The sequence below is a fragment of the Serinus canaria genome, chromosome 10 (assembly GCF_022539315.1).
Source record: "Serinus canaria isolate serCan28SL12 chromosome 10, serCan2020, whole genome shotgun sequence".
NCBI lineage: Eukaryota > Metazoa > Chordata > Aves > Passeriformes > Fringillidae > Serinus > Serinus canaria.
The window spans coordinates 13,448,265-13,476,264 of record NC_066324.1 but is presented as its reverse complement, the minus strand read 5'-3'; the positions used below and the strand labels follow the sequence as shown (position 1 = coordinate 13,476,264).

General features: G+C 40.2%; 1 protein-coding gene and 1 long non-coding RNA gene across 3 annotated transcripts; both read left to right on the top strand.

Annotated features, from left to right (window-relative positions):
- Positions 1–4: 4 nt before the first annotated feature.
- On the top strand, positions 5–15,227 carry LOC127059992 (uncharacterized). The gene is made up of 3 exons (XR_007778440.1): positions 5–281; positions 13,536–13,757; positions 14,937–15,227. It is a non-coding gene; the product is annotated as an uncharacterized LOC127059992 (long non-coding RNA).
- Positions 15,228–20,124: 4,897 nt separating this feature from the next.
- On the top strand, positions 20,125–27,980 carry MNS1 (meiosis specific nuclear structural 1). 2 transcript variants are annotated; one of them, XM_018914074.3, is made up of 10 exons: positions 20,125–20,247; positions 20,835–20,924; positions 21,122–21,249; positions 21,732–21,834; positions 22,652–22,881; positions 23,626–23,842; positions 23,921–24,028; positions 24,779–25,036; positions 25,940–26,065; positions 27,636–27,980. In XM_018914074.3, the coding sequence occupies exons 1-10, from the start codon at positions 20,245–20,247 to the stop codon at positions 27,732–27,734; spliced, it is 1,362 nt and encodes a 453-aa protein (XP_018769619.3). In that variant the 5' UTR covers positions 20,125–20,244; the 3' UTR covers positions 27,735–27,980. The 2 variants fall into 2 exon arrangements, with proteins under 2 accessions (XP_018769619.3, XP_050834536.1); XM_050978579.1 differs by lacking the exon at positions 20,125–20,247 and adding an exon at positions 20,353–20,370.
- The last annotated feature ends 20 nt before the right edge of the window (positions 27,981–28,000 follow it).

The window sequence follows — 28,000 nt, the reverse complement described above, 5'->3', positions numbered from 1 at the left end:
AACTTACAGGGAGCAAGGAGAGGGAGCTATGAAAAAAATGTTTAGAAGGTCAGTCTTTTGCTTATCCATAACTAGAGTGGGTAAAATATATCCACTCTGAACTGACCCCTGCCATAATAGCTGTATTCTCTTCTTTATAGGTGATGCTAAAGGTGATAGGAATTCTGAACAGACTCTCCAGAGAAAATTCAGAGCAGCAAACTAAGAGTGTTACTGGATTACCAAGATGCTTCATTGCAATAAAAGATCAATAAGAAGCAGCAGAAAATGGGAACTTTACTGTGAGTGGAATATAGAACATGTACAAGCAAAATGGTTCTACTTTGAGTCTTTTATTTAATAAGAGTTTAGTTAATGAGGGTAGACATCTCTGTTAAGAAATGTGAGATTCTGTGCAGCATCAGACAAAAAAAATGTTAGCAGTCACTTCACAGCACAAAGATTTGACCTGACTGTAAACTGATATTCTGGAGTTGAATATACACCAATTAGTAAAAGATCAATAACTGATGATGAAGTTCACTTGGTCCATCATAGTTCCTGTCCATGAAGTGTAATATGTATTGTTGCAATGTACCTGCTATGGGGAGGTGTAAAGCAATTTCTGCACCTCACCTGTATTATCCACTAGGTCTCTTATGTTTCATTTACCCTGCTGAACATGCAGAGGAGGAAACGTTAATGCTTGCTGGAAATCCAGAGAAAACCCAACAAATACTTGGGTATAAAAGTAAAAAAATTGACTTTCCCACTGTGCCAGCAGGCAAAATGCTGTGATTGTAGAGGTCATGTCACAGAACCATTGATCAGGCTCTTGCACATAGTGTCCAGTGGAGCTCTAGAGGAGGTTACTGAAGCTGAAAACAGCTAAAAACAAAAAAAGCAGATTCATCTGTTTAGGTTTCACAAGAGTGCCCTTTAAAATTCCAGTGGGTTCTGCATCAGATGCTTGTGTTTCTGTTATTCCCATTGTCAGCAAGTTCTGTGTTGCAAATTGTGCATGACTAGAAAAGTCAAAAGGTAAAAGGTGATCAGAAAATTCTTTTGTTCTACACATAGTTGTGTGACTAAACTGGCCTGCCTGGGAACATGCATGTGGAAGGGCTCTCCATGCAGGTGCCGATGTGGAGCAAAGGCACGAGTGGCCCTTTTGCTGCCTGGGGAGGGCTCTGCCTGCAGCTGCTGGGCTCTGTGTGTACAGGGATGGCTGCAGGAGGTGCCTGTGGAACCACAGCTCAGTGGTGTTTTCACCTTTCATGGACTGTTGCAGCATGTGGTGGGTAAAGGAATTGCAGGGTTTACCAGTGACAGTTGTGAAATGGAGACATGCTTAACTAGACCTGATATCAGAGATCAGAACTGAATTCCCTACAGGCAATCCAGACAACGACTTCCCCTATTACTACAAAAGCAAGAGGGTTGTTTAGGGATTTTTTGTTTGTTTTGTTTTGTGTTTGTGGTGGTTTTTTTAACAAAACAATATAATTTTCAAATTATGAGTGAAAATTTGGGTGAAACTGTGAGCTTCAACAAACTCAGAAATGGCTAAGACAGCTTGGATTGCAGTAGCTGTAGTGGTGATGGAGTCTGTACCCATTACAAGAGGATATTAGTGAAACTGAAAATAGGAGTGATTGGACCATGTTCAGGTGTTAAAAAGCTCTTTGTAAAAGGGCAGAGAAAACAACTGTAAAATATTCTGGTCTTCCTAAAATGGAATTGAGAGTCTTCTTGTCAATGAAACATGATAAGTTTATTGTATATGCTATAGAATGTATGAGAAAGTTGGTTTTATCTGCTACAGTTTTTCTCCTTAATTTGAGCTGTATGTATGCTACTGCAGCTTCAGAACATCTGGGTACAGTGATTTTTTTCTTTTCTGCACCTGCAAGTGTAAGTACACACATAAACAAAAAAGAAATTAAATCTTTCACAAAGCCAAAGAGAAAGAAAAAACCCAACCAGGCATGAAGCTCAGGGGAGCAGTATGACAAGTGCTGAGCTGTAAACAAGCTTGAGAGGGATTTAATTCTTATGACAAGCACCAGTGGTAGCATCTCACATGGACTCAGCATATGCACACATTTCAGAGGAGGAATCACAGAGGACTTAATGCAAATATGAAAAAGCTCAGAGCACATCAGCCTATGCTGCTCTAAAAATAGCCTCAAAAATCAGGATGAGCAAGGGTTGTAATTATCTTGATTTTTCGAATTTTTGCCACTTGTAGGAGGTTTTGTGGTTTATGCTCACGCTATAATTAGACTTTATAACATGCAAACTACAAACTCTTTAGGATAGGGATTGGTTCATGTATTTGTAGGGCAAGTACAGCAAGACCTCATTGGGTGGTATTTTCAGGGTGATAGTCCAATACAGCCACTAAGTAATAGCTGCTGTTCTAAGTTTTAAATAAGCTTATTTTAGGTCATAAGATTTTTGTTGTTTGTTAAGGAAAGAGAAATAAGAGGTAATTTGGTATCCAAATTAAATTTTAAAAGCCTTTAATTACAGTCAGGTCCTTTCAAATACACTTGTAACTGCCTCATTTCTCTAGCAACATTCTGAAGAGTACACACTGCGAATCATTCCCAGCACTCTGTACTTAAGCAGATTTCTCCATGGCAGCTGATGAGTTAGTGCTGCAAGATGTAGCCTGGTTTCACTTAACCTTCAGACAGCTCTAGGATGAGCAGCACATGCTCCCTGTGCTCCAGCCACTGGATAGGTTTAGCTCATTTAAGAAATTAGACTAGTGCTCTATTCACCTTAGATCTTCAGTCTGATGTTTTCTTTTCTGCTTTCCTCAGTCTGCAAAAAAATAATGGTTACATTTACTAGCAAAGGGTTGGTTTAATAATCCCTGGAGATCTGCAGGGTTAGGATAATATTATTGTGCTGTATTGTAGTTAGCTAAAAAACTGGGTTTAACCATTGTTTAGATTTCATTGTAGAAGGTGGACTCTAGGAAAAGAGTCTCTCTTGGACCCAGTTTTCCTTGCTCACTTAGATGGCTGACAACTGGGAAAACATGTTACTTTACAAAAGGTCTGTTATGTTTTAAATATGCTGAATTTTCTATACCAGTTTACAACACTGATATTTCTGGACTCAAATGTGAGGTTTTATGTGTGTGTGCAAATTACCTTTCATTTGTATGATGGTTCTTAACCTGTTTCTGGATGTGTGTTTAGACATCCCTTTTATTACAAGTGATTGAAAATGGCCCTTCATTTGCAATAGTTGTGGTTATTTCCTCCAAAATAACAATTGACAGGCTTGACTTCACCAGTGGAGTAGTTCGTTACCTTTGGCACAGAAAGCTAAAGCTACTCTTTCCTTCTCTCACAAACACATTAACATCAACTGTTTCAAATATTTATTATTATTATTTTTATTTCTCTAACTTTTTTTTTTTTTAAGACAAGTGAGCGTAGGAGGGGCTCATTTTGTTCTACAGTGAATATTCTAATGGGTTGCAAAAATGTTAATAAGGATTGTCTTCTTGGAACCTGTGATTATTTATTTTACTAATTGAAATTTACCTGGATAGATCAATGAACAGAAGAACACAATATCAAAATCCTTTTTTACCAAGTGACTAGAAAGAAAATTCTTTGTTACCAGAGCAGATGGAAACTCTCAGTCTCAACTGTCCATTATTTACACACGTTTTGAGAATAGTGTATAGTTTAAAATACTGAAGTGAGTTCAGTAAAGCACCAAGCATTAAAATTCAAACATTTCTGAATCTTGAATGCCAAATCCTGCTGTAGTTTGGATCCTGTAGTATTTATTTTCTGTTTGAATATTGATTATAGTGCTTCATGTTGCAGAAAGCCACATAGTTCTTTGCATAGTTCTTTATAAATATCTCTTCTTAAGGAAGGTCTCTTTTTTTTTCTTTTGTTTGTTATTAACAGAAATTATTGTATGACCTATTGTTGAGCCTAGCTCACATTTCTGGTGGGGTAACTAAAGCAGGTGAATAGCAAGCTTCCAGTAACTTACAATTTAAATCTTGCTACATTTAAGAGTGACACAGTACTTTTAGTCCTCTGGTTGCCTATATTGGTCTGAGTATTCAGAAGGTTGAAAATGCTACATTTACTAGATTTCTCTTGGTTAAAGACAGGCATTCATTCTGGATGATGAAGATGAGTTTTACCAGAATACAAAATTATCTTAAACCACTGAGTTTAAACCTTGCTCCATTAATTTCAGCCCTCTGTGGATGCACAGGCCAAACATCAGTAACCTGCAAGATTTGTTAAAGGCTTTACTCGTCTAATTCCCACTGGGATATTTTAATGTTGACAGCTGTTAAAATTCTCAAACTGGAGCTCCACATCAGTATTCTCTTCCTCACAGACACCTGTAATGGGATTTATCTGTTTCCTTTGTTATTCCCTTTGCTCATTTAAATGTAATGTGCATTTCTCATCAGACCACTGGATTAGTTCTATATATGTTACTAAAATACACAGATACATGAACACACATATGTTTGTCCCAGAAGAACAGACCATGAAATTTTGGATGTGATTAAGAAGATGGACAAAGATAAATACAGCACTATAATCCTTGTACATTTCTTTAAAACAAAAGACATTTTTTTCTTATGTGGCCAGGAAAGTGCAGCTTCTTGAAGCTCCTCCTGAGATTTTCATCTTCCCTATCCCTTCATCACTTAGCTGTGTTCTAGGAGTGGAGAAATTAATTCTGTTTATGCTTCTGGTGCTTTTCTACCAGTCACGGGCTCCTCCCCGACCCTCCAGTTCCTCTCTTTTGATTTATATCAGTTGGAATTTCGGCTTTGATAATTGTATTTTCCTGGAGGGTTTAGCCAGATACTGGGCTGGTATTGTATTGCTTTAAGGATTACTAATTCCAGGGCCTTTCTTCTGCAAATTAGGTGTAAATAGATGGGCAAATGGGTGTTTTCACCGGATGTCTGATCGAGATTCCTATTGAACCAGTCTTGCCTGCCTTGCTTCATCTACAGTGCAGGCAGCTCAGGATGCCAGCCTTGTGTTTGCACTGCGAGTGAGCTCCAAATAGCTCAGGTGCCTGGTGGCAAGGCTGAGGAGGGGTGGGGGTGGCTGAACAGTCCCGGACTGAGCTGTGAAGCCGAGCAGCATTGTCACTGCCTCAGGCCGGGCTGGATGGGGCTTTGGGCAGCCTGGGCTAATGGAAGGTGTTCCTGCCTGTGCAGGGGGCTGGAGCTGGATGACCCATAAAGTTCCTTCCTAGCCAAACCATTCTGTGATTCCATGGTAATATTTGATTTTACAGCCTGTATATGAGAGAGGCTGCTTTCTCATCAGTCAAGGCTCACATTTTGTAATGAAATGGTACTTAAACACTTAGAGGTTGGCAAAGACGGGGACGGACTTCTACAGTTTAGTAACTGATCTATGGTCTTGTGAGGAAAAAAAAACAGTAGTGCAAGGAAAAGATGTAAAATACTGAACAAAATCACTTCTAGTCTGCCCTGGCTTTTTATTTTAGCTACTTAGGGAACTGGTAATTAACGCTGCTGTTTTAACTGTGCAACTTTGGCCTTTCAATCCCAACCCCCATTATTGTTATTTTTTACTTCCCAGCTGCATGCAGAAGCCCAACCCAGTATACATGGTATACTTTTTGTTAACTAGGTAAGAAAAAAGTATACCATATAAATATGGTATACTTTTTAACAAAAAATCCTGTAAGAAGTTGACATTGGGAGATTTGGAGAAAGGAAGGATTTTAATGGATCCCAGTCTGAAATATGGAGAATAAGCAACTTTCTAAAATTAGCCCACGATGAACATCAGATTAAGCAGAGAATATATAGTATCTCTTGTAGAAACAAAGTATTTCATAATTTCTCTTCCAGTATTTTCATTTACAAGGCTGTTCCTGAGCAAGTGACCAAGGCATAATACTCAAAATATAGGGAGAAGCATCAGTCATATAGAACAGAAGATTTACCTTAAAACAGTACAGACAACTTCAGAGTTACCAAAAAAAAAAAAAAAAACCCTGCAACATACATTGCTTGAGTAACAAAGGTAGGTTTTGAATCTTGTTATTATTTTTGATGGTGTAAAAGTCATATTTGCATATTTGAATAACCAGATTTTGACATCTCATCTAAAGCCTTTTCCTGACATAACTTAAAAGCAGAGAGTGCACAATTTCTAATAATAAAAATCTTTTCTCTTTTTTAACATAGGCACATACTAGTAAAAAAATGCTACCTGTGCATCAAGCATAAAGAATAATGTTATCTTGTTCTAATGTGTCAAAATATTCTTTAATGAGGAAAGGTATATAAAATGTACAAAGCAGGATAAACCAGCTACTAATACCTTCATTACTGTCTGTCAACAAATGACAGTCCTATCAGTAAATGAATGAGCTAGCAGGAATAAATGGACAGGTTATAGAAATAGCTTTCACAGTGATCTCTAAACACAGAAAATGCAGTTGAAAGCTTTCAAATTTTAATGCAGTCATTTTGGCAATAGGAACATCTGAATGTGTCAGGTGTCAAAAATGTTTTACTCTTTATATTCCATAATTAAGCTTTGTGTATTTTTTAAATTTTAAATACCCCTTGTGAAATTTCAGTGAGTTTTACCCTTTAAAACTTTGTGCTGCTAGCATTATTATGCACTGTAGAGTTCAACCTACTAATTATACTTCTAACAAATTGAGGGAGTTTTGACCTTCCAGAATTAATGGACCTCTTTGTCTTACTTGAGGCATATCAGAGCTTAAAACCATGAGCAAAATGCTGATGTGACCTTTGGTTCCAGGAGGTAATGCTGGGGTACAATATTTTTGAGGCTCATTCCAATAATAAAATTACAGTTTTAATAATGGCTCTGCAAACATATGGCAAACAGAAAACACTTCTAAAACAACATTAAACCTCTGGAATGACTAAATCCAGTAAATTGTTAAACACCAAAGTGTTTGTTTGTTGTACTTTGTTTAGTTATTTAACACCTGCCTCCTTCCTGCTTTAAGGTATAATCAGCATTAGAAATACTATTGCTAATCAAGTTGTGAAATCTTAAAGCACATATACACTTCTTGCTGCTTTAAAACTGTACTGCTGCTGCTTCTTTAAAGCTACACCTGATGTTTACCTGAGAAGCAGTGAAAGTAGACTGTATTTCTCATAAATTAATTTATGAATATTTATACACCAGATGGTTTTTCAAGTGCTGGCCAAAACTGATGGTGTTTAAACCAGAGTGACTGAGAAATATTGAATAAACTCAGGGAAATATCCATGATGGGGATGTTTGTGTAGTACATTTGTGACTTCTAACATCCAAATTGTTTATGCATTTGAAAGTACATTCTTGAGCTTCACATTCTTGCTTGTGCATTTGATCCTGTAGTTAGCCTGTGCTTTTAAGAGCATTCTTACTTCTGTGTAGAACACAAGATTAGCCAAGGCTGAAGGTATAATGATGCCATTCATATGAATATCTGTCCATAGTGTCCCTGAGAAGTCAGATCATGACTATGCATACTTTGACTATAGTCATGACTATGACTATGCATACTTTGAAAGACCAAGTCTGAGATGTAGGCAAAGAGGGAGCAGGAAAAAGTGATGAGGTACTGTATAAGGTGCATTCCATCCCCCCTTAGTTGTGTCTATTTGATGCAGTTTAGGTTAGCTATAGTACATTTATTTTGATGTACTTGCCAAAGCACTTTGTCAGTTCCCAAGCAGCATTTGCTAACAGACTGAATTTTAGTGCCATCATCTGTTGGCCATGTACAATTGCAGCATGGGCAGATGGGGATCCTGAATTACTTCTTGTACTCCTTGTTTCACATCCAGCTTCATTTCTTTTGCTCACACCTTATGTATTGTGCTTTTAAAAAAACAAGCACATACAGAAGTCTATACAGTGGAGCAGCCAGGATTTTTACAGGGAAGTAAACTAGACAGTGTGATCTATAAAGCTGATTTTACAGTGCCGCTTTTTGTCAAAAACTACAGGTGGTCCTGATATTTGGCAGCAACAGTATGTATTGAAGTTATTTTTGTGTTTGGAAATTTCTGCTTTGTTTCAGTAAAGAGTTTGGCTTGCATGAGCAAAACTGTTTGAAAGTAGTTAATAGTGAATTAATTCTGCTCTAGAAAGCAAAGCTCAAACTCCAGGTTTTTGGGGGTAAAGGACCTTGCCAGTAATGTGTGTTCTCTTTAAGACTAGCTTTTGCTGAAAGATGATTGGTTTCTTTGCTTTACCCAAGTGGTGTCTTTCCAGCAGATCATCTGGATGATGTAACATGATTCTTACTTGCTGGTAGTAGATATATACAATCTAATAGGGTTTTTCCAGCTGTGAGGTGGTGTAGTAGTAAAAATCCTGTCCGTATTTGAGGCTTATCACTAGGTGGAAATCTTCTCTCCATTTGTAGCTTCAGCCTCCATTTATGAATTTTTATCCAAGTCCAACAAAAGAAATAAGTTTGAAGATGCTGGAGGGATGTCTGGCCTAAGAGTCACAGTTGTCACAATGAAAAATGAGCTTTGGCTGCACCTCAGGGCTCCGTGCCTGATGTTTGTGGATGCAAGTCATTGTCCAAAGATGTCTGTGTCTGAGTTGATCTTTTTCTATTAAGAGGCAGTGCAGAGAGCTGCTGACATGATCTCACCCTGAGGTAGGTGTTTCTAACTGGCAGGCACACCTGCCTTCTATCTATTGTCATTAACAAGATTTTGGGAGATGCTGTGGTCTGAGTTTCGCTAAGATGGATCCCATACAATGCAGCCATACTGTCATTGCATTTCTGTCACAGAGAAACAAACTCCATCATGAATATTTATGAAAGATTGTCAACTGCAAATGAATTACTTGGAAAATCCCTGAGCAACTTACTGGAAACTGGCCCAGCTCTGAGCAAAGGGTCAGACCAGACAACTGCCAGAGTCCAGCCCACCCTCAGCTTGTGTTTCTGGGTTTAAAGCAGGTACCCTTTCTCAAGGGTGAGAACCAAGGGGAAAGCTTTCTCTTGTAATGTGTGTGGGATTGCTGTGTTTGATCCTTAGCAACCAAACAGATACATAACATTTATAACTCAGTGACAGATCTGTGCTGCACAGTAAGCTGCCCAGGTGGACTCAAAACTTGTCACTGATTTTTGCACTCTCTTAATCTTCCTGTTTATTCTGTGCTTCATTAAAGTCAATCTCTGCTGGACAGACTGTCACTCAGGCTAGGCTAGTCCTGCTGTCTGCACTCTCTGGGGATCACCCTTCATCCTGATAAATGGTCTATTAGGAGAGCACGTGTCAGAGAGAAACCCTTCGTGAAGCTAAATAGATTAGAGGCTCTTCCTCTGCAGGGTCTCAGTGGAACGGGGTAGGCGTGATCATTAAAGCAGATTTCAAATGAGAAGATGCTCTTCCTTTGGAGAGAAATTACTCTGAGTTTACAAAGGCATGGATTAGTTCTCGGAAATATATAAGGTGGAAACCCCCCATTTGCCTCCAGAACCAATGCAGTGTGATGGTCTGGAAGCTGCTGAACTTTCTCATGGTGCTCCCTTGGGAACTGAACAGATCCTGCCTTTCTTTGTGCTTTGTAATACCTTTCTATACCTACTGCAATTGCCAGCATGAAGGAGCTTTACAATTTCAATATTCTTGCAGTGCAGCTTAGCAGCTGCAGGTACATTAGGACTGGTAAAATTACCAGTAGAGGGACAGGATTTCTGGTTCTTACAGACATCCTATGCCCCAGCTGTGGCACTGGGAGTAATTTTTGTTGCTCTGTCATTGCTGCTCTGTCCTTGACCCTCTAAACACATCATGGTAGCAGAAGGCCAAAAAATCCCTTGCAAAAGCAAAACCTTCCTTTGAAACCATGTTTACAAGTGTGATTTAGTACCTGGCATCACACACCCAAATGCCTCTGGTCTGTCTTCTGGTGCTGCCTTTACCTGGTGCAGGGTCCCTCAGGTGGGACATGGGGAGGGGAGTAAGAGGTTGCTCCTGTTTATTTCTCTGTGGAGTTTGAGTAGTGGTAGGGTTGGGAAGATGAGCTCAGTTGTTGCTCTGAGGTTAGCAGATATTTAGCAGAGGTTGCCTCTGTTTTACAGACCCTCAGAGGCAGCTTCAAACTCTCAAAACTGCTTTTGTGCAATTACTTTTTTAATAATTTTTTTCTCCTTCACTTTCATCTTCCCCTTCTCTGCATTACTGGGTGAGGGTGAAGGGAAAATGGATTCCAAGCTTTTCCACACAGCTCTGTGTCCTAAGCAGCCTTTTCCAAGTCTCCCTGTGTCTGGTCCTGAGCTTCTTCACTGCTCTGTGGATGTTTGGGGTTGCAGGGATGCCTGTGCGAAAGGAAAATCCTGTGTAAAGAGTAGGCAGGCGAGATCAGGGTGCTTCTTTTTTGTTGCTTGAAGGAACATGCAGAAGCTCTGATTTTCACTCTTGTTGGAGCCAGTCCAACAGAAACATCTCTGTTCTCTTGGCACCAGACAGAGTGGCAGGTCCTCATTGGTGGCATTTGCACCAAAACCGGGGAGGGAATGCTGCCAGAAAACTCTCTTGTGAGAAGAGTGGCTATCACCTAGGGAGAGGATAGAAAAAGATTATGCTGAGGAAGTTAATTTTAAATGAATTAAAGGAAGATAAGTTCAGATTTTCCTGCAGAGCATCTTCCAGAGAAATCAAATCAAATAAAGTCATAAACTGCACATTCACCATTAGTTTCAATGAAGGATTAAGCAAATATGTAGACTTTTTATTAATAGCAATAAAAACCTACAAGTGTCATAACAATATGCATGTTGTAAACTCATGTAATCACTTGCAGTTATTGTTCCTAAACTGCATCTTCCTTTTTGCAACAGTAATATATTCTCTGTCTGCCTGGGAAGATTTGGTAGACAATGACTGCAATGATGGTACCAAAGTTGAAAGAGGTAATGTGGGGGAGTTCTGGAAGACTCTTTTCAGCTCTCTCTTTTGTTGTAGTTTATTTAAATGCAAATCTTTCAGAGAAAAAAAAAAGTCCAAAATCTGATAAATATTCAACAGCCTTGTTGCATTCATGAATGTGAGGCTGAGGTTATGGAAATGGTGAGTCATACAGAAACTTGTCCAGGGAAACAAGGCACTTCTGTGAGAGGAAGAGCAGGGTACAGCAAACTCTTAAATTTAGCCAAGGCCTACAGTGTGAATTTTAGTGTCTTCTACTGGTGAATTTTAAAGATATACTAAGTAGAAAAACAGTTACTTTGGTCATTTTCAGGCAGACCTGCATTCAGACAGCTGTAATCCAAGAAGGACACGTGTCTGTGATGTTACTGTGAGAAAAGTAGGTGACTGTGAAGCCTGAGACCAGGTCACAGCACACAGCTGGAGTCAGAATGAGGGTGTAGAGGGTGCTGTCCAGAAATGTGGCTCTGCTGTGTCAGGTTCTGGTTTGTGCTAGTAGAAAAGCTCTCCCCAGGGCTGGACACAGTCTGATGCAAGCAGGTGCCAAAGCTCATTTTCCCTTTCTGTTCCTTGGTCAACCAGTGTTTGTACACTGTGACTTTGGCTCCCTGGGCTACATGCCCCAAAATGTGGCCTGGGGAGACCCTGCTTTTCCTCTGTCAGTCCTGAAGAGGGGTATGAGAGACAGCTCCTCCACCTGAACAACGTTATGGAATGCTATAAATATGCTAATTCTCCAGTTTATTAAGGTTAAAACTTACTTGACCTATTTAAAAAATGTTGCTGTTTCCAGGGTATCAACAATTAAAGGTACCTAAAAGAGACCTACAGAATAGCTTGGGTGTATGTCATGAGTGTCATGTTATTTCATGGCTTTACATTTAAGCATCTTAATTACCACATCTCCTTACACTTAGAAGATTACAACTAGAACGAGTTCAAAACTTTGTGTAAATGAAATCTGCAGAGCATAAAAAGAATTCACAGTAAGCATCTTCTCTTTGTAGGTAGAGATGCCACAAAAATGTGTGGTTTGGTATTTGTTGTGTACTGGTGTTGTTATTCTTGGCTATTTATGTTTCTGCCATACTTCATTTTGAGTTCATTACAGAGCCTTGCCTTACAGTATGACATGACTAAGCTTATGTTTAGCATTATTATTCTATCATTTGCTTGTAAGCTCTGCCTATTTTATTGCTGAATTATACATGTTTAGCAATATTATTTAGAAAATAAATGTCACTAATGTCTAGTTTTTTCAGGTTTTACTCAGATCAATTTAAATTGTTCAAATCTTAGATAAAATAAAATACAGCTTAATAGAGCCTTAATATTTATCACTGACAGGGACTAGCCAGAAAATTACTGTTTAGGGAGGGTTTCCATACATTTTGGGGTGAAAATAATCTCTCTTTTTCCTGGCTTCTGGAAGAACAAGGAACAAATTCTCAATCTGATGCAGTTGAGGGCATGGAAGGTGGACCGTACATTTTAAGTAATAGATAATACTAAATAGCCAATAGTTTTGGATATATCTCACTTACTTTCACATCCCACTTTGAAGGCACATTTCAATTATTATTAGTTGGGTATTTTCTTGCTTTCAGTTGAGGACAAACTGCTACAGGGACTCAGGCCTCTGTCCTCAAGCTCCAGGTGCCCAGAGAAGGATTTGCACAGGGGGACTCCCTTCTACACCTTAGGTCTGGACGCCTTTCCCATCCTGGGCTGTGTGCACAGTAACAGGATGCTTTGCTGAGCCAGGCAAGGTGGATATTTGCTGCCTGGAAGGCAAAGACAGTAAGGTTTTCAAGTACTGCATAGCAAAATATTGAAATTCAGGAGAAGAAAGCCCCCCCTTACAAGAAATTAAATAAAAATGTATAGTGCTTGAGGAAACTATCATGCTTTGCATAACAAGCAGATAAGAATGAATTGTTCCTTTCAAGTCAGTTTTTAAAAGAGGAAAATATTTAGAAAGTGAATCTTGCAGTCTAGATTAAAGCAATTTTGTTTTATGCAGCTTCCAGTGAAGAGTCCTGCTGCAGTGGTAACTTAAAAGTCAATAAACATAAATTATTTATACTAATTATTTAGAAGACACGTGTTAGAATGAATGAGTATTAAACCAGAATTAATCCAGTGTATAAGCACTAAGGAATGTGTTTGTTCCTGGCAAACTGATAGTGACATCTATTTGGAATCTCAGTTTACATACATGAAAAAGGTGTAAGTGAATGTTTCATCATCTAATTGTAAATACATTTTAACTGAAATGCATGAACTAAGTGTTAAGGATCAAGTAACTTAAATTAGAGTATCTACAGTATATAAAACCAGACATGTCTGGCCAGATGGTGTGAGAATAAGAAGTGACTGGATTTCAAATAAATAACAAGCAACTAGAAATCATGTACTGTGGGATTCACCTGACCACCACACATTAAACAACCTGCAAAGAAGACATGAAGCAGTTTAAGAGAAAAGTTTCTCTGTTGGAGGGGCAATGAAAAATCTCATTTAACAGAGATACTGTGTTAGTCATTCTTTTTGCTGCTTCTGTCTGCAGAAATCAGGTCTGAACAGAGCTCTTGGATCCTGGAGAAAGCTGATGAGAGATGTCATTCCACTGACAGAGAAGGAAGAGGAGTAATAGTATTCACATGGAAATGAAGTGAAGCAAGCCCTGGAAAATGCTTCACAACAAGAGGAAAAATTGAGGAATTAGGAGTGCTTGAAAGAGTGCTTTGTAGTACAGACACTTGTGGGATGGGAAGAAAATACTAAACAGGTAATGGAGATCAGAGTGGGTGGAGATGATTCCTCTGAAAATACTACAGTGAGGTTCTTGAACTGCAGTTGTATCTCTAGTAAACATCTGAATAAATATGGAGTCAGGAAATGGTTATTTGTAAGCTAAAGCAAAAGGTCCATGGGTATTGTTTTTAAACATACATACTATCAGATGAAGGGGAAGCCTGTATAAAAGGTTTTCCAAATGAACTTGGTTAACATTTCAAAAATATGGGTGGTTGGGAATGAGAATTCCCAGCATATCTGAAAGTAGAGGAAAAGTAGAAACTGCTCATCTTAACCTATCTTGTAAAGTTCTGTAGGTCACCCAGTTTCAGGTTGTGTGCCCTTATTAAAGCACCAATCATGTTTCTGGACTAATTACAGTAAAAGCACAGTTGTTCAACAGCACTGTTTATCTGTTAGTTCAGCATAGTAACCACTGACTCTTGCCTGAGTGACAGAAAGGTTAAGTTAGAGTTCTTCTGAAGGAGGACTCGGTTAGCCATGGGGAGCAAAAGGAGGGGAAAAAAGGACTGACAAAGGTTGTATGCAAAGAAACCTTTAATGAAGATTTGCCATAAGGCAAGATAATAGTTCTTGAGTATTATGAACTGCAGAAACTGCATGAACACATTATATTTTAAACACTTAATCTGTTTTACAAACTATGTACATTCTTCTGCTAAATAAGATGAATTGGGATTCAAGAAGCAGCACATCCTGACAAATCTTCTCCTGAAGGCATCCATTAATATAAATCAACAGTAGCAATTTTGTTTGATCATTTATTTGCAAGAATCATTAAGGTTTATTAGCATAATTATTCCCTGTGGGACTTCATGTCACATAAATGAAAAATGGCATTATCAATATTTAAAAGATAAGTATGTAATGTTCAGAGTACTTAAACAGTACTCTGCAGGTGGTGTCCAGCTGTAGCAAATTAGATTAGGTTTGATTTCTAAATTCTAGAGATATAACTAGAGACAAAACTACGTTCCCTGTTGTGCAAGGCATAAGCATGCAGCCACACTGTAGTTATTCATTACTGTATGGGTGTGTAACACTGTTTCTGATTTCAAGAAATCAACCTGTCTTTAGATACCAAGGGGGAAGCAAATGTTGCTCACTGGTGGAAATCCTTCCATAATCTTGTCTTTCTTATTTTTAACAGTTCTATATGATGACCTCCAATTTTCTCAATGAAACAAGACAGCTTTCTCCCTCATCTCAGTGGAGACATGGAGAAAGGCCCTGCTTTGCTGCAGGAGTTCTGAAACCAAAATCAGCTGGTGCCTCTGTACCAACTGTGATCATCTCTGTACTATCAATGAGCTTGGCTTGCAGGAGCACTTATTGAATCAGACACGAGGATTGATGCACAGCAGAGCCTCTGGGTGATGCTGTGGTGGAAACATTTCACAGACACAAATCTCTGGGCTTTGTCTGGCCCACAGCAATGCAGAGCCAATTCACTGCTTCACTGAGGGATTTTGGTTGGAGCATAAAATTGCTGTTTTAGCAGCAGCAAAATCAGTAACCACTGTGTTCTCTTCTCCTCTCTAAAAGCTCTTGAATAAAACATCAGTGATTTTACTAAACATGCCCCAGGACTCCTCCAGACACATCCCTGTGTGGGGCAGGGAAGCAGAGCCTCCACCAGCCTGGGGCTCATCACAAAGCTCTGCCAAGGCTGCTGGCCAGGAGGAAATGCCAGCATAAGAGATGGATGCAGGCAGCAGAATGACTTTCACCTTGCTCTCAGCCTTTCTGGGACTGATGTTTGTTTTCTGTTATTGCCCTTCAGTTGCCCTTTCCGTTGGTTGGCTTGAGGTTATGGCTGCAGATTAATTTGTTTAATACTCTGTATTGGCAGCAGACATCTTTTTTCTTCTATTCTGCTCTTTGCTAAGCTCCCCTTTGGAGCTTCTCAGCTTTTTAATTATTCACAAAAGCTGAACTGAACTCTTTGGAATTCATTGTCTTTGGTAGCATGTTGCAGGAAAGAAGGGGGTTCTGCTTACTTCTAAGTACATTTCCTGGTGCTTTCAAGTCTGTACTCAAGTTAGAACCGATGCCAACACCTGGCCTTGGTGCTTCCCAGAGGTGGGCAGTCCCCAGGAAGCATATGCCATCTCACTCTTTTGCTCAGTGAATGCTTTTCGATGGGTGCTGCTATGGGAAGAGTAGTAAAGCTTAGCACTTAATAGCTTATTTTCAATATGTCATTCAGCCTTGGAAATCACAAATTTTCCTTCCAGAGATGCATGTTCTGATGGCATTGCATGCAAAATACTGAAAGGAAACCATGTTCAGTGCTTAATTTCAGCCAAAATCAGCTCGGGGGTAGATCACTGGGTGGAGGCTGACTGGTTTTAGTTTTCCCTCTGCCCATTCAGTTGGGCACTTTGGCAGACAAGCTTGGAGGCTGGTTATTCAAATGCCTCCCTCACAGAAAAGACAAGGATAGGCTAGAATATAAAAAAATCTAATCTTTCCTTTCAAATGAAAAGCTTGAAAGCAAATGAAGCTTGTTATCTTGAAGGACACTTTTTAACAAATACTTGTGTAAGAGGTCTAATGTCAAAATCTCAGTAAATAGATACTTTTTAAAAAACCTTTTACAGAAAAAGGAAACAGAACTTTCATACTCACAAACCTTTAGATTCTGTTTTAAAACTCATTTCCATTCAGTTTCCTAAGTTTCGACTCAGTCCTTTTGCTTGAACTTAGGATACCTGGTCTCTTTCATTGGTTAGGATAGGTGGATAAAGGTCTTGCTGCAAAAAACACAAGTGTCATTATAGCAGTATTTTACAACATTCTTTGCAGAAGAACTGTATTTGCTGTCCCCAGACCAGGTATTTTAAAAAAAAATTCTTAGAGGTGACGCAGAAAGCACTTGTGTGCTCCCCTCAGAAAACTGAGTCCTACAACTAAATATTTATTAAACCCACTTTTGTCTCATCAGAAACAGATGTATTTTTGTTGAACACATTTGAAGCACTGAGTATTTTTGTTTGTAATATTTTAGTTTAGAGTCCTTAAATGTCATGAGTAAAGGATTGCTTTTGCCTACTGCTGCTATGGGGCATGTTTTCCCTACTACTGCAGGATAATTAAAAAAAAAAAGTGCTAAGGCTTTGTTGACAGTGATAGCCCCTTAGCTGCTAAATCTGCTGTCCCATCCATCACTAATCTCAAGCAAAGCAAGCATTAGTTTCTGTGTGACTTATCTAGGTCCTTAGTAGATCAATAACACAGCTCAGATGTTTCAGTCTCTTCCCTGTTAATTCACATTTATCTTTTCATCCAAAGAAGGTAAATTACCTCACAGAGAAGCTGTGTTATCCCCAATAGTGGTTTATAATGTTGCAAAGTCAGCATGACCCACATATCTTATCTCAGCTGGAATGCATTTGTCACTGTCTCATGTTATGATCATCTGGTAAAACGCCCTAGAAAAGAGGTAAACCTGCAAAATGGTTTCACCATTTTCATTTAATGACCTTCAACTGAAACTGCTAAATAAAGGGAACTCACCTTTTCCCTTTAATGCTCCATTTCCTCGTTTTTACCATTAGCATTTCTCAGCAGTCTTCACTTCGCTGTCAGGAGTTCATCAGTGGGTACTGTGTTAACCCTGAGAAAGGACTGCTGAGTTTAACTCCACATTTGTACAGTTGGCTGCTGATTACCTAAAAGCTTTTCAGGCTCTAGGAGGGTTTAATGCTCTTAGGAAAAAGAAATGAGAATCAGGTCACTGACCTATAGCTGAAACCAGGCTGCTGCAAGAAGAAATGCTCTGTGAGTTTGATAGCAGTCATGCAGCTGGGACTCATTCCTTTCCATACTACAGGAAGGTAGATATTTCATTATCTGTTACTCTAAAAACTCCATAATGGAAAGAAAACTTAAAAATAAACACACTGGATTTCTAAGAAGTCTGCAGTGCATTTTTATTCTGCTCCCTTAGAAGAGCAGAACAACTCTGCTTGGACTGAACTCTGCAAGTGTGAAATTCTTAGGTCTTTAACTGAGAAATTAATCAGTGCCATCAAGGAGCTCTGCTTTTTGACATGAGGAGAAGGCAGGTCTGTTTCCAGCACTGTGCTTGCTTCCTTCCCAAATAAGAAGGGAGGGAGGCCCCTCCAGAGAGCAGTGACCTGCTGTGACTGCACAGCTGGGAGGAGCAGCAGCAAAGCAGGTGCTTCCCTTGCAGGTGGAGGGGGAGCACCCAGCTGAGGTGACCTTGAGGAGGAGGAGAACAGGATGTGCCAAGGGGGCCTGGCACAGAAATGCTTGGCCAGGTGCAGGTGAGCAGAGAACCAACAGGGAGGTGCAGTCAGAGCCGTGGTTCCAGACTGAGAAAGGGGAGATTCTGGCTGGGTGTAAAGGGAGGGAACAAAACAATTGAGATGCTCAAGCTGTAGGACAGCAGCCTGCAGTTCCTGGGGGTGCTCTCAAGAGATGAAACCAGCAGTTGTGTCTAAGTTGAGGGAAACAATTGTTTTCCATCTCTTACATACTCCATTTAATGGAAGAACAAGGCAAGGGCAGTATTAGGTGTTTCTGGGTTATTTTCCCCTGCTTGTTCTCTATGTGGAGTGACCATGTGCCGGAAGGTTACTTACCTTCCTTTGGAAATCTGCAGGCACAGTTTACTGAGCTGTCCCTGTGCTTAATTTATGTTGGGGAAAAAAAAATCAGGACATTAAAGGTAAAAGATTCTGAGCACAAACTGCTATAAGGTAATGAGGTCAAAAGAATTCTCTGGTTGCATTTTTTTTTTCTTCATATTTTAAGCATACTTCAGCAAATGTGAAATGTATGGGAAATAAAAGAACAGTAAAGGCTCCAAGGACTGGAAACTTCAAAATATTTTTTCCATTGGGAATCTTTCAGGGTATTAGTCCTGTGTTCTGTCTCTTCTGTGAAAGATACACTGCTACCAAATACTTTACATGCAATACAAACCACCTCTTAATTTTAAAAATTACTTTGTGAACTGACCCATTTTTCTCTGATGTATATTTTATTCAAGCATTTCTGCTCCCACTTTTCTGTCTAAGTGCCCTGCTGTCCTGGAGACTGACTCAAGGGATGTTTGTGCTCTCCTTTTAGAGGGCTGCTGTTCCAAAAGGAGGATGTCATGTGAACAAAGATGACATTTTACATTTCAAGGTTATTTGCTCCTATTTCCTGAAGTGAAGAGTAGAGACTTTATTTTGTTCTTTTGTTTGGTAAGAAAATTCTGTTTATTTCCAGCGAGGCACATAGCTGTTCACTGAGGAGAAGGGACAGCAAAAATATCTTTTGCATCTTTATCCCCCCCAGTCCTGCCACCTGCAAACCTTGAGCACTCAAAGTCACTGCTGTGCCAGAGTATAAAAGATTCCTTCCTTCTAAGTCAGTGCCTTGGAATCACTGGGGGGTTGACATTTACTTGTTTCCTTGCCTAATATTGAAAAGAGAAGTGCAGTAGTAACACCACTTGCAAAGACAAATGAGGGAACGTTTATGATCTTTTTTGTCTCATCTCTCTCTGCTTGTATCTTTTTCAAGACATAGTCTCCTGTTGGTTATTCCTCCCTTCCCCAAACGTTGTGGGAAAACACTTTTCTCATTAAAAAGAGAATAATCAAAGCTTCAGAAAGAATTCCACCAATTTGGGAAAATTTGTAAAAGATCTAAAATAATAAGTGTTCTCATCCCAAGAAGATATAGACACATCTATAGATAGCACTGCTTCAGTAGAAACAATCACACTTGTTACCTAATTCTCAGAGGTGTTCTTCTCTTAAGCTTTATTCATTTTAATTAATTTTATAAAGTAGGTGACACTAATGAATTTTAAATGCTGCTTTAAATAAGCCTAAGTGTCTTTAGTTTTATTCAATTATGTGGAAAAGAACATTAAGGTGAGGAAAGTGGGTGGGGAGAGTTTGGGGGATTGAGTGCCACAAGGTTCATTTCCTTGCTAGAGCTGGGTCAATCCGGGAAAACTGTAGGGAGCAGTTGTGCTCTGTGTAAGGTCTCTCTGGAATATTGAGGGCTGCATTTTCCTAAATAAAGCCAACTCTGTACCAAGTAACCTTATTAGAATCATTGTTTTGGTGATCACGGTTCCTGTTCTGGCTGCTACCTTCTGCCCTGTGCCTCTATCTCCCATACCCGCTGGAGATTCATCGTCATAGCCGTGAAGGAGATAAATTCTTAATTAAACGCTGCCACCTGGGGTTTGTGTTTAGAGATGAGCCAAGTGCATTAATTTAAAGTCACGATTCAAGAAATGCCTTTAACTATCATCTTTCCAAGTCCCCCTCGCGGTGACGTCACGCTCACATGGCCCCGCCCACTTAGCGATCACGCGTCAGGGTCGGGTCGCCATCTTGGCCAATCAGCGAGGGCGATTCCTCGGAAGTGAAACCGCGTCCCGGAGCCCGGCGGCGCCGCGCGTTGCCACGGCAACGGCCTGCAGAATGGTAAAGGGGGGCAGTGAGGGGAGCGAGCTTGGGGCGGCATGGGGAGTGGGACCGTGAGGGGAGCGAGACCGGGGGCGGCATGGGCAGTGGGACCGTGAGGGGAGCGAGACTGCAGGCGACATGGTGAGTGGGACCGTGAGGGGAGCGAGTCTGGGGCCGGCATGGGGAGTGGGACCGTGAGGGGAGCGAGACTGGGGGCGGCATGGCGAATGGGACCTTGAGGGGAGCGAGCTGGGGGGCGGCATGGGCAGTGGGACCGTGAGGGGAGGGAGACTGCGGGCGACGTGGTGAGTGGGACTGTGAGGGGAGCGAGCTTGGTGGGAGACTGGGACTGTGAGGGGAGAGAGACTGGGGACGGCATGGCGAGTGGGACCGTGAGGGGAGCGAGACTGAGGGGGGGACTGGGACCGTGAGGGGAGCGGTATTGAGCATGGCGTGGAGAGCGGGACCGTGACGGGAGAGAGACCGTGGGACGAGCGGGGCCGGGGGCAGCATAGGGAACAGGACCGTGAGGGGGGCGGCATGGGGAGCGGGAGCGGGTCCCCGCGGCTGTCCTGTCCCCACCGCCTCTCCCTTGTCGCTCGCAGGAGTCCGAGGAGCGGGAGTGGGGCAGGCGGGCGGCCCGGCTGTGGGCCGAGGTGGAGCGGGAGCAGCAGCTGGATGAGGCGCTGAGGGCGGTAAGAGCTGCGGGGGTGGCCGCCCTCAGGGGGTCTGAGGAAAAGAGTTCACCTGGCTTTACATTTGCCTGTCAAAAGCTTTCCCTATTAACAATCATTTACTGACTCGTAAAGTCTTGCTTGACTGCACACTCTCCTTGCCTTCTCCCAAATGTTCGTGTACGAGAGTTGGTACGGAAATTGCTTGTTCTCATCAGGCAGAAGAGAACAGAAAGCAGAGAGCGCTGCAGCTGGAGCGAGAGCAAAAGCTAGCAGCTGAGCTGGCGAGGCAGGACCTCGAGAAAATGAGAGATGAGAAGATCAGGCAACAAGTCAGAGCAAACAGGTAATTCAGAAATTTCCCAGCTGTATCAAGTCGGCTGCTCCTGTTATCAGATTTGGAAAAGCTGTAGCAGGAGTGCAGACAACTCAGACCTGGAAGGAAAAGTTACTTTGAGATCAAAGTATAATAATTAGTTAATTTTGAGCAAATTTCGTCAATAAAAACATTGATCTGCAAAATTTTCATTTTGAATATATGTATATGTACACTTGGGCATACATGTGTACAGATACATACATGTACCCGTGCTTACTTTTATAGTTAGAAGTGAAGTATGCAGAACTGTTGATAGCACATGTAGAGATATAGGTAACTCTTGTTTTTAAATTGATTTTTTTTCTTTTTCTGCCCTTTAACTAGAGCAATATTTCTCATCAGGGTTGCCCCAATGAAAAATACAATGTTTAAATAATGATGGAAATGTAATTTCTTCCCCTAGATACCTACCCCCTTGTAATAGGATAATTTGTTTTTTCTCCCTCCAGTCTTGAACTTCGAGAGTTAGAAAGAAAGCTGAAATCTGCTTATATGAATAAAGAGCGAGCTGCACAGATTGCTGAAAAAAAAGCTATATACAATGAGAAAATGGTAATTAGCGTATTCCAGCACCTGAGTCACATAACTCTTTGTATGGATTGTGTAGATTTTTCCTTTGACCTTTTTTATCTAAAATATTGTTCAAGCATTCAGTGTTATTGAAAATATATTTTGTGTTATGAAGGATTAATTAACCAGTAATAACTATCTATAAGAAAAAGGTTTACTTTGCCATTGCAATTGAAGGAGTAGTGATTGAATTAGCTGTATGATATTTGTTATTTTACTGGTTTTGAAGTATATACCCAAGTCAAAACTATGGTACCCTTTGTACAGTAAGTGTTTACAGTGGTGAATCCTTACCTCAGAGTCTGGTTGTTGAAAACAATGTTACTCTTTCCAAACAGTGATCTGGGTAACTTCAGAAAGACCTGCAAACTTGTATTTATCTATACAAAGATGTTGGTGATCAGGCGGGTGATTCTGATGGTGTTAATGCTTTATACAGGGTTCAGTGCAGGCAGTTGCTGTATAGCAATGTGCTCATTGAGGCTGTTCTCCATAGCCCAGCCACATTCCAGTCATTGTGCTGATATGAGTGAGTCCCACCTGTGCTCAAATGCTCAAGACTTTGTTCTTTAAGTATTTTAGTGCTCCTCAAGTTGGTCAGATCTTGAGGGTGCCCTTCAAAGGTTCTATTGACTGGATTAAGCTATTAAGCATGTTAAGGCTCAATATTTATAGATTGAGGTGGAAGACTTTAATTTCTGATTATGCTGCATAACTCCTTTACATACTGTGTATTTTTTCATTACAAGCTGTAGTAGTGGGAGTGAAAAGGAATCTTGCATTACCTTTTTCCCCCTAGAAATGGGAGGATGAAGTAGCCCAAGAGATGAAGGAAGAGTATGACAGGTATCTGAAAGAAGAAATGTCTGCAGAACTGAAGCGAAACCAGGAGAAGAAAATATACCATCAAGAATTGGACAAACAGGTTGAGGAACAGGAGAAGAAGAAGCAAGAGGCTTATGAAGAATTTCTAAGAGAGAAACACATGATTGATGAAATTGTAAAAAAGATTTATGAAGAAGACCAAATGTTAGTTACTTTGAAGTTTTATTATTTATTAATTTAAAACAAAGCAACTCTCATAATTCTGCACAGAAAGCTAATTTGTATGCACCTATTCCATATATATACTAAGGCCCATTCTAGTTTCCCTTGGTCACATTTTAGTAATAAGAGAATGACTTGCATGGATTTTCCTGTTGAAACCTCAGAATGTCCCAGTCACTCTCGTGTCTTTGTTCCCCAAATATGAAATCCAGCTTATTTGCAGGAGGGCTTCCATTGGGCCCATCATGTTGGACACAACAGCATATTACACATTTCTGCCTCTCCTTGTGTCCCTGCCTTGCCACCAGATGCTTTGTTTGCATGTCTTAGGAACAGGGAAGGAGGTTTCTGAGGGCAATACTCTGAGGGCAGAGCATTGTGGGGGCAGGGGGGGAGAGTTCAGTGTAAATAAAAAGTTTAGGGGTTGTGGTGCTATTGGGCTTTATTTTCTTTCTCTTGGATGTGGCATACATAAAATGCAGCAGCAGTGTGTACTTTTGTGTACAGTCTGCCTCCCAAAAAGGTGTTAGACATGAGATTCCCTTCTGGGGACAGTTTATTAGTATTTTCAGTTTAGCTATCTAGTTTCTAGCTGAATGGTTAAGGAGAGTCACTTAAATCTTAGTCTCAGAAATATGTTGTTAATGATGAGCATCTTTTTAAGTACTTCCTCACTCTGCAGTATGTTAAATAATTATCTGAACAGTTTTTTCCCATCTTCTACAGGGAAAAGCAACGGAAGTTAGAAAAAATAAGAGAAACTCAGACATATATCGAAGAGTTTATAAAAGAACAAGCTCTCTGGAGGAAAAGGAAACAGGAAGAGATGGAAGAAGAAAACAGGAAAATTATGGAGTTTGCCAATATGCAACGACAAAGAGAAGACGGTTGGATGGCTAAAGTTCGAGACAGTGAAGAGAAAAAACAGAGAGTTCAAAACATGGTATCAAAAATTGAAATTGTAGAGAAAATTGTGTAATGTTTTTGTCTTTCATTTAGAAAATTTTCCTTCTTGTAATAGCTTGCCAAGACCATGGAAAGAGAAGAACAGAGGCGTAAAGAACAGGAACAGATCCTCCAAGATCTGTATGTGGAAGAACAAGAAGTGATGGAAAGGAAGAAAGAGATGGTAAGTGCTGCCAGATACATGAAGGATTTTTTTTCCACACGTTGGATTTCTAAGTCTGCAGTGTTGTTTGTGACTTTGGGGTTTCCAGTTATGTTCTAGCACAAAGTATTTATTTTCAACTCTATTTTCTAAATGTTCTCAGTCAGACAGGCAGTTTATAGATTATCTTAGGTTTTGGAGGGAAAATTTTGTACTTTGAGTTTCCTTTTCTGTTCCTAATGTATTTAATTTCAACCAGGAAGGCAAGTGAAGATTTTGAACACCCTTGTGGCCCCATTTATACATTTATGTATCTTGTGAAGGAGAATACCAGTAACTTTCAAGTTTAGATTTAAGCTAAGCAGTTTAATTAGCTGGTTTTTTTCTGCATGTCTGTTTCTTATGGGCCTGGACATACTCGGTTTTACCTTGCTGTGGGTGACAAAATGTAACCGTGTTGAGATACCAAACACTGCTATTTTTAGAGTATTGTTCAGGATGACTGTCTTGTTGATGCCCTTCATCATAGTGGGGGGAAAAAATCCCCTTTGGTTTTGGACTTAATTTTGAGAATCTTGTGACATTTGCCAAGCTGATTAATACCAGAGAGCACTGTCAGATATGGAATGTTTGCTCCAGTTAGTTATGCTAGAAGTTAAGAGCTACAGTAAATTTATTCCAAGATAAATGGAGTAGACTGGCTGCTGCTGCTGCTGAGAATTTTTCAAAGTATTTTCAGTAATTTTGCATTTTACTAAATTTCCTTTATAGGCAGAAATTGAAAAGAGAATAAGGCAGCGCCTAGACTTAAGGCAAGCATATGAAAAGCAATTTGCTCTAAAGGCAGCAGAACAACAAGCTATGAGAGAGGAGGATAAAGCTCTCCGGCAGCGGATTTTGGCCAAGCTGGCCGAGGACGATCGCATTGAGCAGCTGAACGCGCAGAAACGGAGAATGAAACAGCTTGAACACAAAATGGCCGTGGAAAAAATTCTTGAGGACCGTCGCAAACAGTGTATTGCAGAAAAAGTAAGAGTTTCTCATGTACCTTTGGTTTGAGCACAGTGTTTTAGATGGGAATACTTGTGCTATCCTAAGGGACAATGCTGGTGCTGGTAGGGAAAGGTGGATGGGAATTGTGGGGGGAACAAGGATTTTGTTTCGGTTTCTAACAACAAAAAAGTATTTTTAGAGCCAACTTTTTTTGTAGCTCAGGAAGTTGGGGTCAACAGTATTCTTGCCCTCCTGTGTAGCTGTGTACTGCAAATACCTCTTTGGGAGCCGTGAGATCAGCAACACAACTGCTGTCCAGTTTCACATCCCTGGTCAGCTGCACTGATAATGATGCATGAGGAGGCGGAGGCCTAGCCTTGCTTTGAGGTTAGGTCTCTTATGGAGATCTGAGGAAGAAAAGTGTAAGCTGAAAGCAAGACATGGAATCCCATACTGCTGTTTTCAGACCTGTGTATAGGGTCTATACATCACCTGTGTAACATGAATGCTATTTCCAATCATTGGTGTGAGAATTCATACCTATTGCTTCTTTTCCTGGATTAGAGCAGTAGGGCTAGAACAGACTAACTCATCTGAGAACCAAAAAGCCATCAGAATTGAACACTGCCTGCCTTCAAAAGGGCTTCTGGCACCAAACACTTGGATAGCAGAGTCACCCCACAACTTGCCATTTAGTTTTCTCTTTTGTCTGAGATTGTTTTCCAGTTGCCAGACAGGTATTATTTAAACAATGCTTTGTGGGATTTTCCATACACTTTTCCATCCTTTTCAAGAGCATTTCCTGTGACCAAGAATTAGGAAGTGGAAATTCAAAATTTACACCGCTAAAATTTTTTTCTCTTTATGCTGTTGTGGAGAGTGGTGAAAACAAATGCTCACAGAGCTGAAACAGAACTTAGGAAAACTTGTTTGTTGTAGAAGCGTGAACTTGAAGAGAGAGAGTTAGAGAAGAGAAGACAAGAAAGGATCCGTGCAATTATTGAAGAGGAGAGACAGAAACTCTTGAAAGAGCATGCATGGAAATTGCTGGGTTATCTTCCTCGAGTAAGTGAATTGTATTGTAAATACTTTTAATGTCTGTCCTGTAAATTGGTTTTCTCCTAGATAGTTCAAGGTGAAGTTGCAGAACTGTGGCAGTTCCTGGAGTCAGTGGATGTCCTTGCTGTGTCAGCTCACCTGCTCTCACCTCTTCCTTTTGCTTTTGAGCTGGGACCTGTTTACAGCACTCCTCTTCGTGCTGAGGGGCTTTGGGCTCTCTGACATGATGGATGCCTTGTACAGAACTCTCTGAAAGCTTCCACAGTGGTTTGCACGTCCAGTGTTTGAACTATGGAACATGAGTTCTACAGCAGGGCTTCTGTAGCTAGAAAGGGGCCCACCGCATCTTAAAACCTGTTTCCACCAAATTCCTCAGTTGGAGTTTTGGCAGCAATTTCTTGCAGCTCTCTGGCTTGTCTGCCAAACATTCCATAACTACGGACTCTGCAGCAGTGCAATGAATTGCAGCATTTACAGAAGCATTACAGAGCTTGCTCTGTTCATCCCTGTATTTTTAAAAGTTAAAAAGATGGAAGCAGTTATTGCAATAGGAATAAGCTACAATTTATTTTGTATTGTGCTTCATAATTGGAAAGATCTAATAGTACACAAATGAACTGAGAGCTGCCTTAGGGATGTAAAAATTAAAAATGCATTTACAGAAGAGAGGGAACTATCCAGCTGGTTAAAGAAATTCTGCAATACTGGAAAACGTTAAGTAGAGCAGAGTTTAACTTTTACTCAAATATTAATACAATAATTGGTGCAGGAATTTGTAACACTTGGAGTGAGTTGTTCTCTAATGTAGATTTGATTAAAAGATAACTCATATTGACAGAATTTTGATAAATTTTCTGGTTTGAATTTTCTGTTGTAGGAAGCCTTGGCAGTTTCAGTGTCCAAGGCTCACATGTGTGCCATGTATGATGTTCTACTTTTTTGTTCTCTGCTTCAACACTGTGTCTTGAGTTGGGTGTTCCTACATCACATTACTTCACTCAAAATGGTTAACCAGCAAAGTGCTACCAACTAGGAAACTTTCCAATATAAATGCAGTTTGTAACTTTTTTCCTCTTTTTTTAAATGCTGCAAGGTATGTTCTGTGGGTCATACATATTTTAAACAGTAAAATTAATTTAGAATTAGAAATTTAGATTTCTGTGTGAAGCTCCTCTTCTCAAAAATATAGATTTTTATTAAGTTGTCCAGCATTACTTGGTTTCCCAAGTTATTTCTTCATATGAGTTAATTCCAACATAGGTAAAGGGGGAGACAGAGCCCCAGCCCAGCCAGGGCCTCTTTTCACTGCAGTTGCTTGATTTTACTAAACCTGCCCCTGTGCTGTACTGACTGTAATCACTCCTGTGAGCAAGAGAATGCAGCTAAATGTTGTCTAGAAAAAAAAGGGGGCACTGATTTGTAACTCACCTGTTTGGGTTTTGTGATGTTTTCAGGCTTGCCTTAAAGGTACCATAGTATTATGGATACCACATTTTCTTCCATAGAAAACTTCAGAGATCCATAGTAATGTCTCTGCTCGGTTTTACCTTCTGATGTTTCTTTCCTGTTAATGCAGGGAATACTCAAAGATGAAAACGACATTAACATGCTTGGAGAAGACTTCAGGTTGGCTTATCAGCAGAGAAGAGGTAATGAACTTTCAGAGGAGAGCTGAACCTTCTCCCAGCTCAGCTCCTGCTTTGCCACTAGGTGTCATCGGATTCCCAGTAAAACTTCCATTTGCTCTTAACAGTGAGGAAGTCCTTTTTAATAGATTTAACAGCCTTCATTTTAAAACCGAAGCTCTAAACAGATGAGCAGTTAGTTTTATAGAAGTGCATTTGAATTTTTTAGAAGTCCATTTGCATTTTATAGAAGTCCACTTGCATTTTTCATCAATAAACTGTTCTGGAGTTCTCAATTCTTCTCAGTTAGTCATGT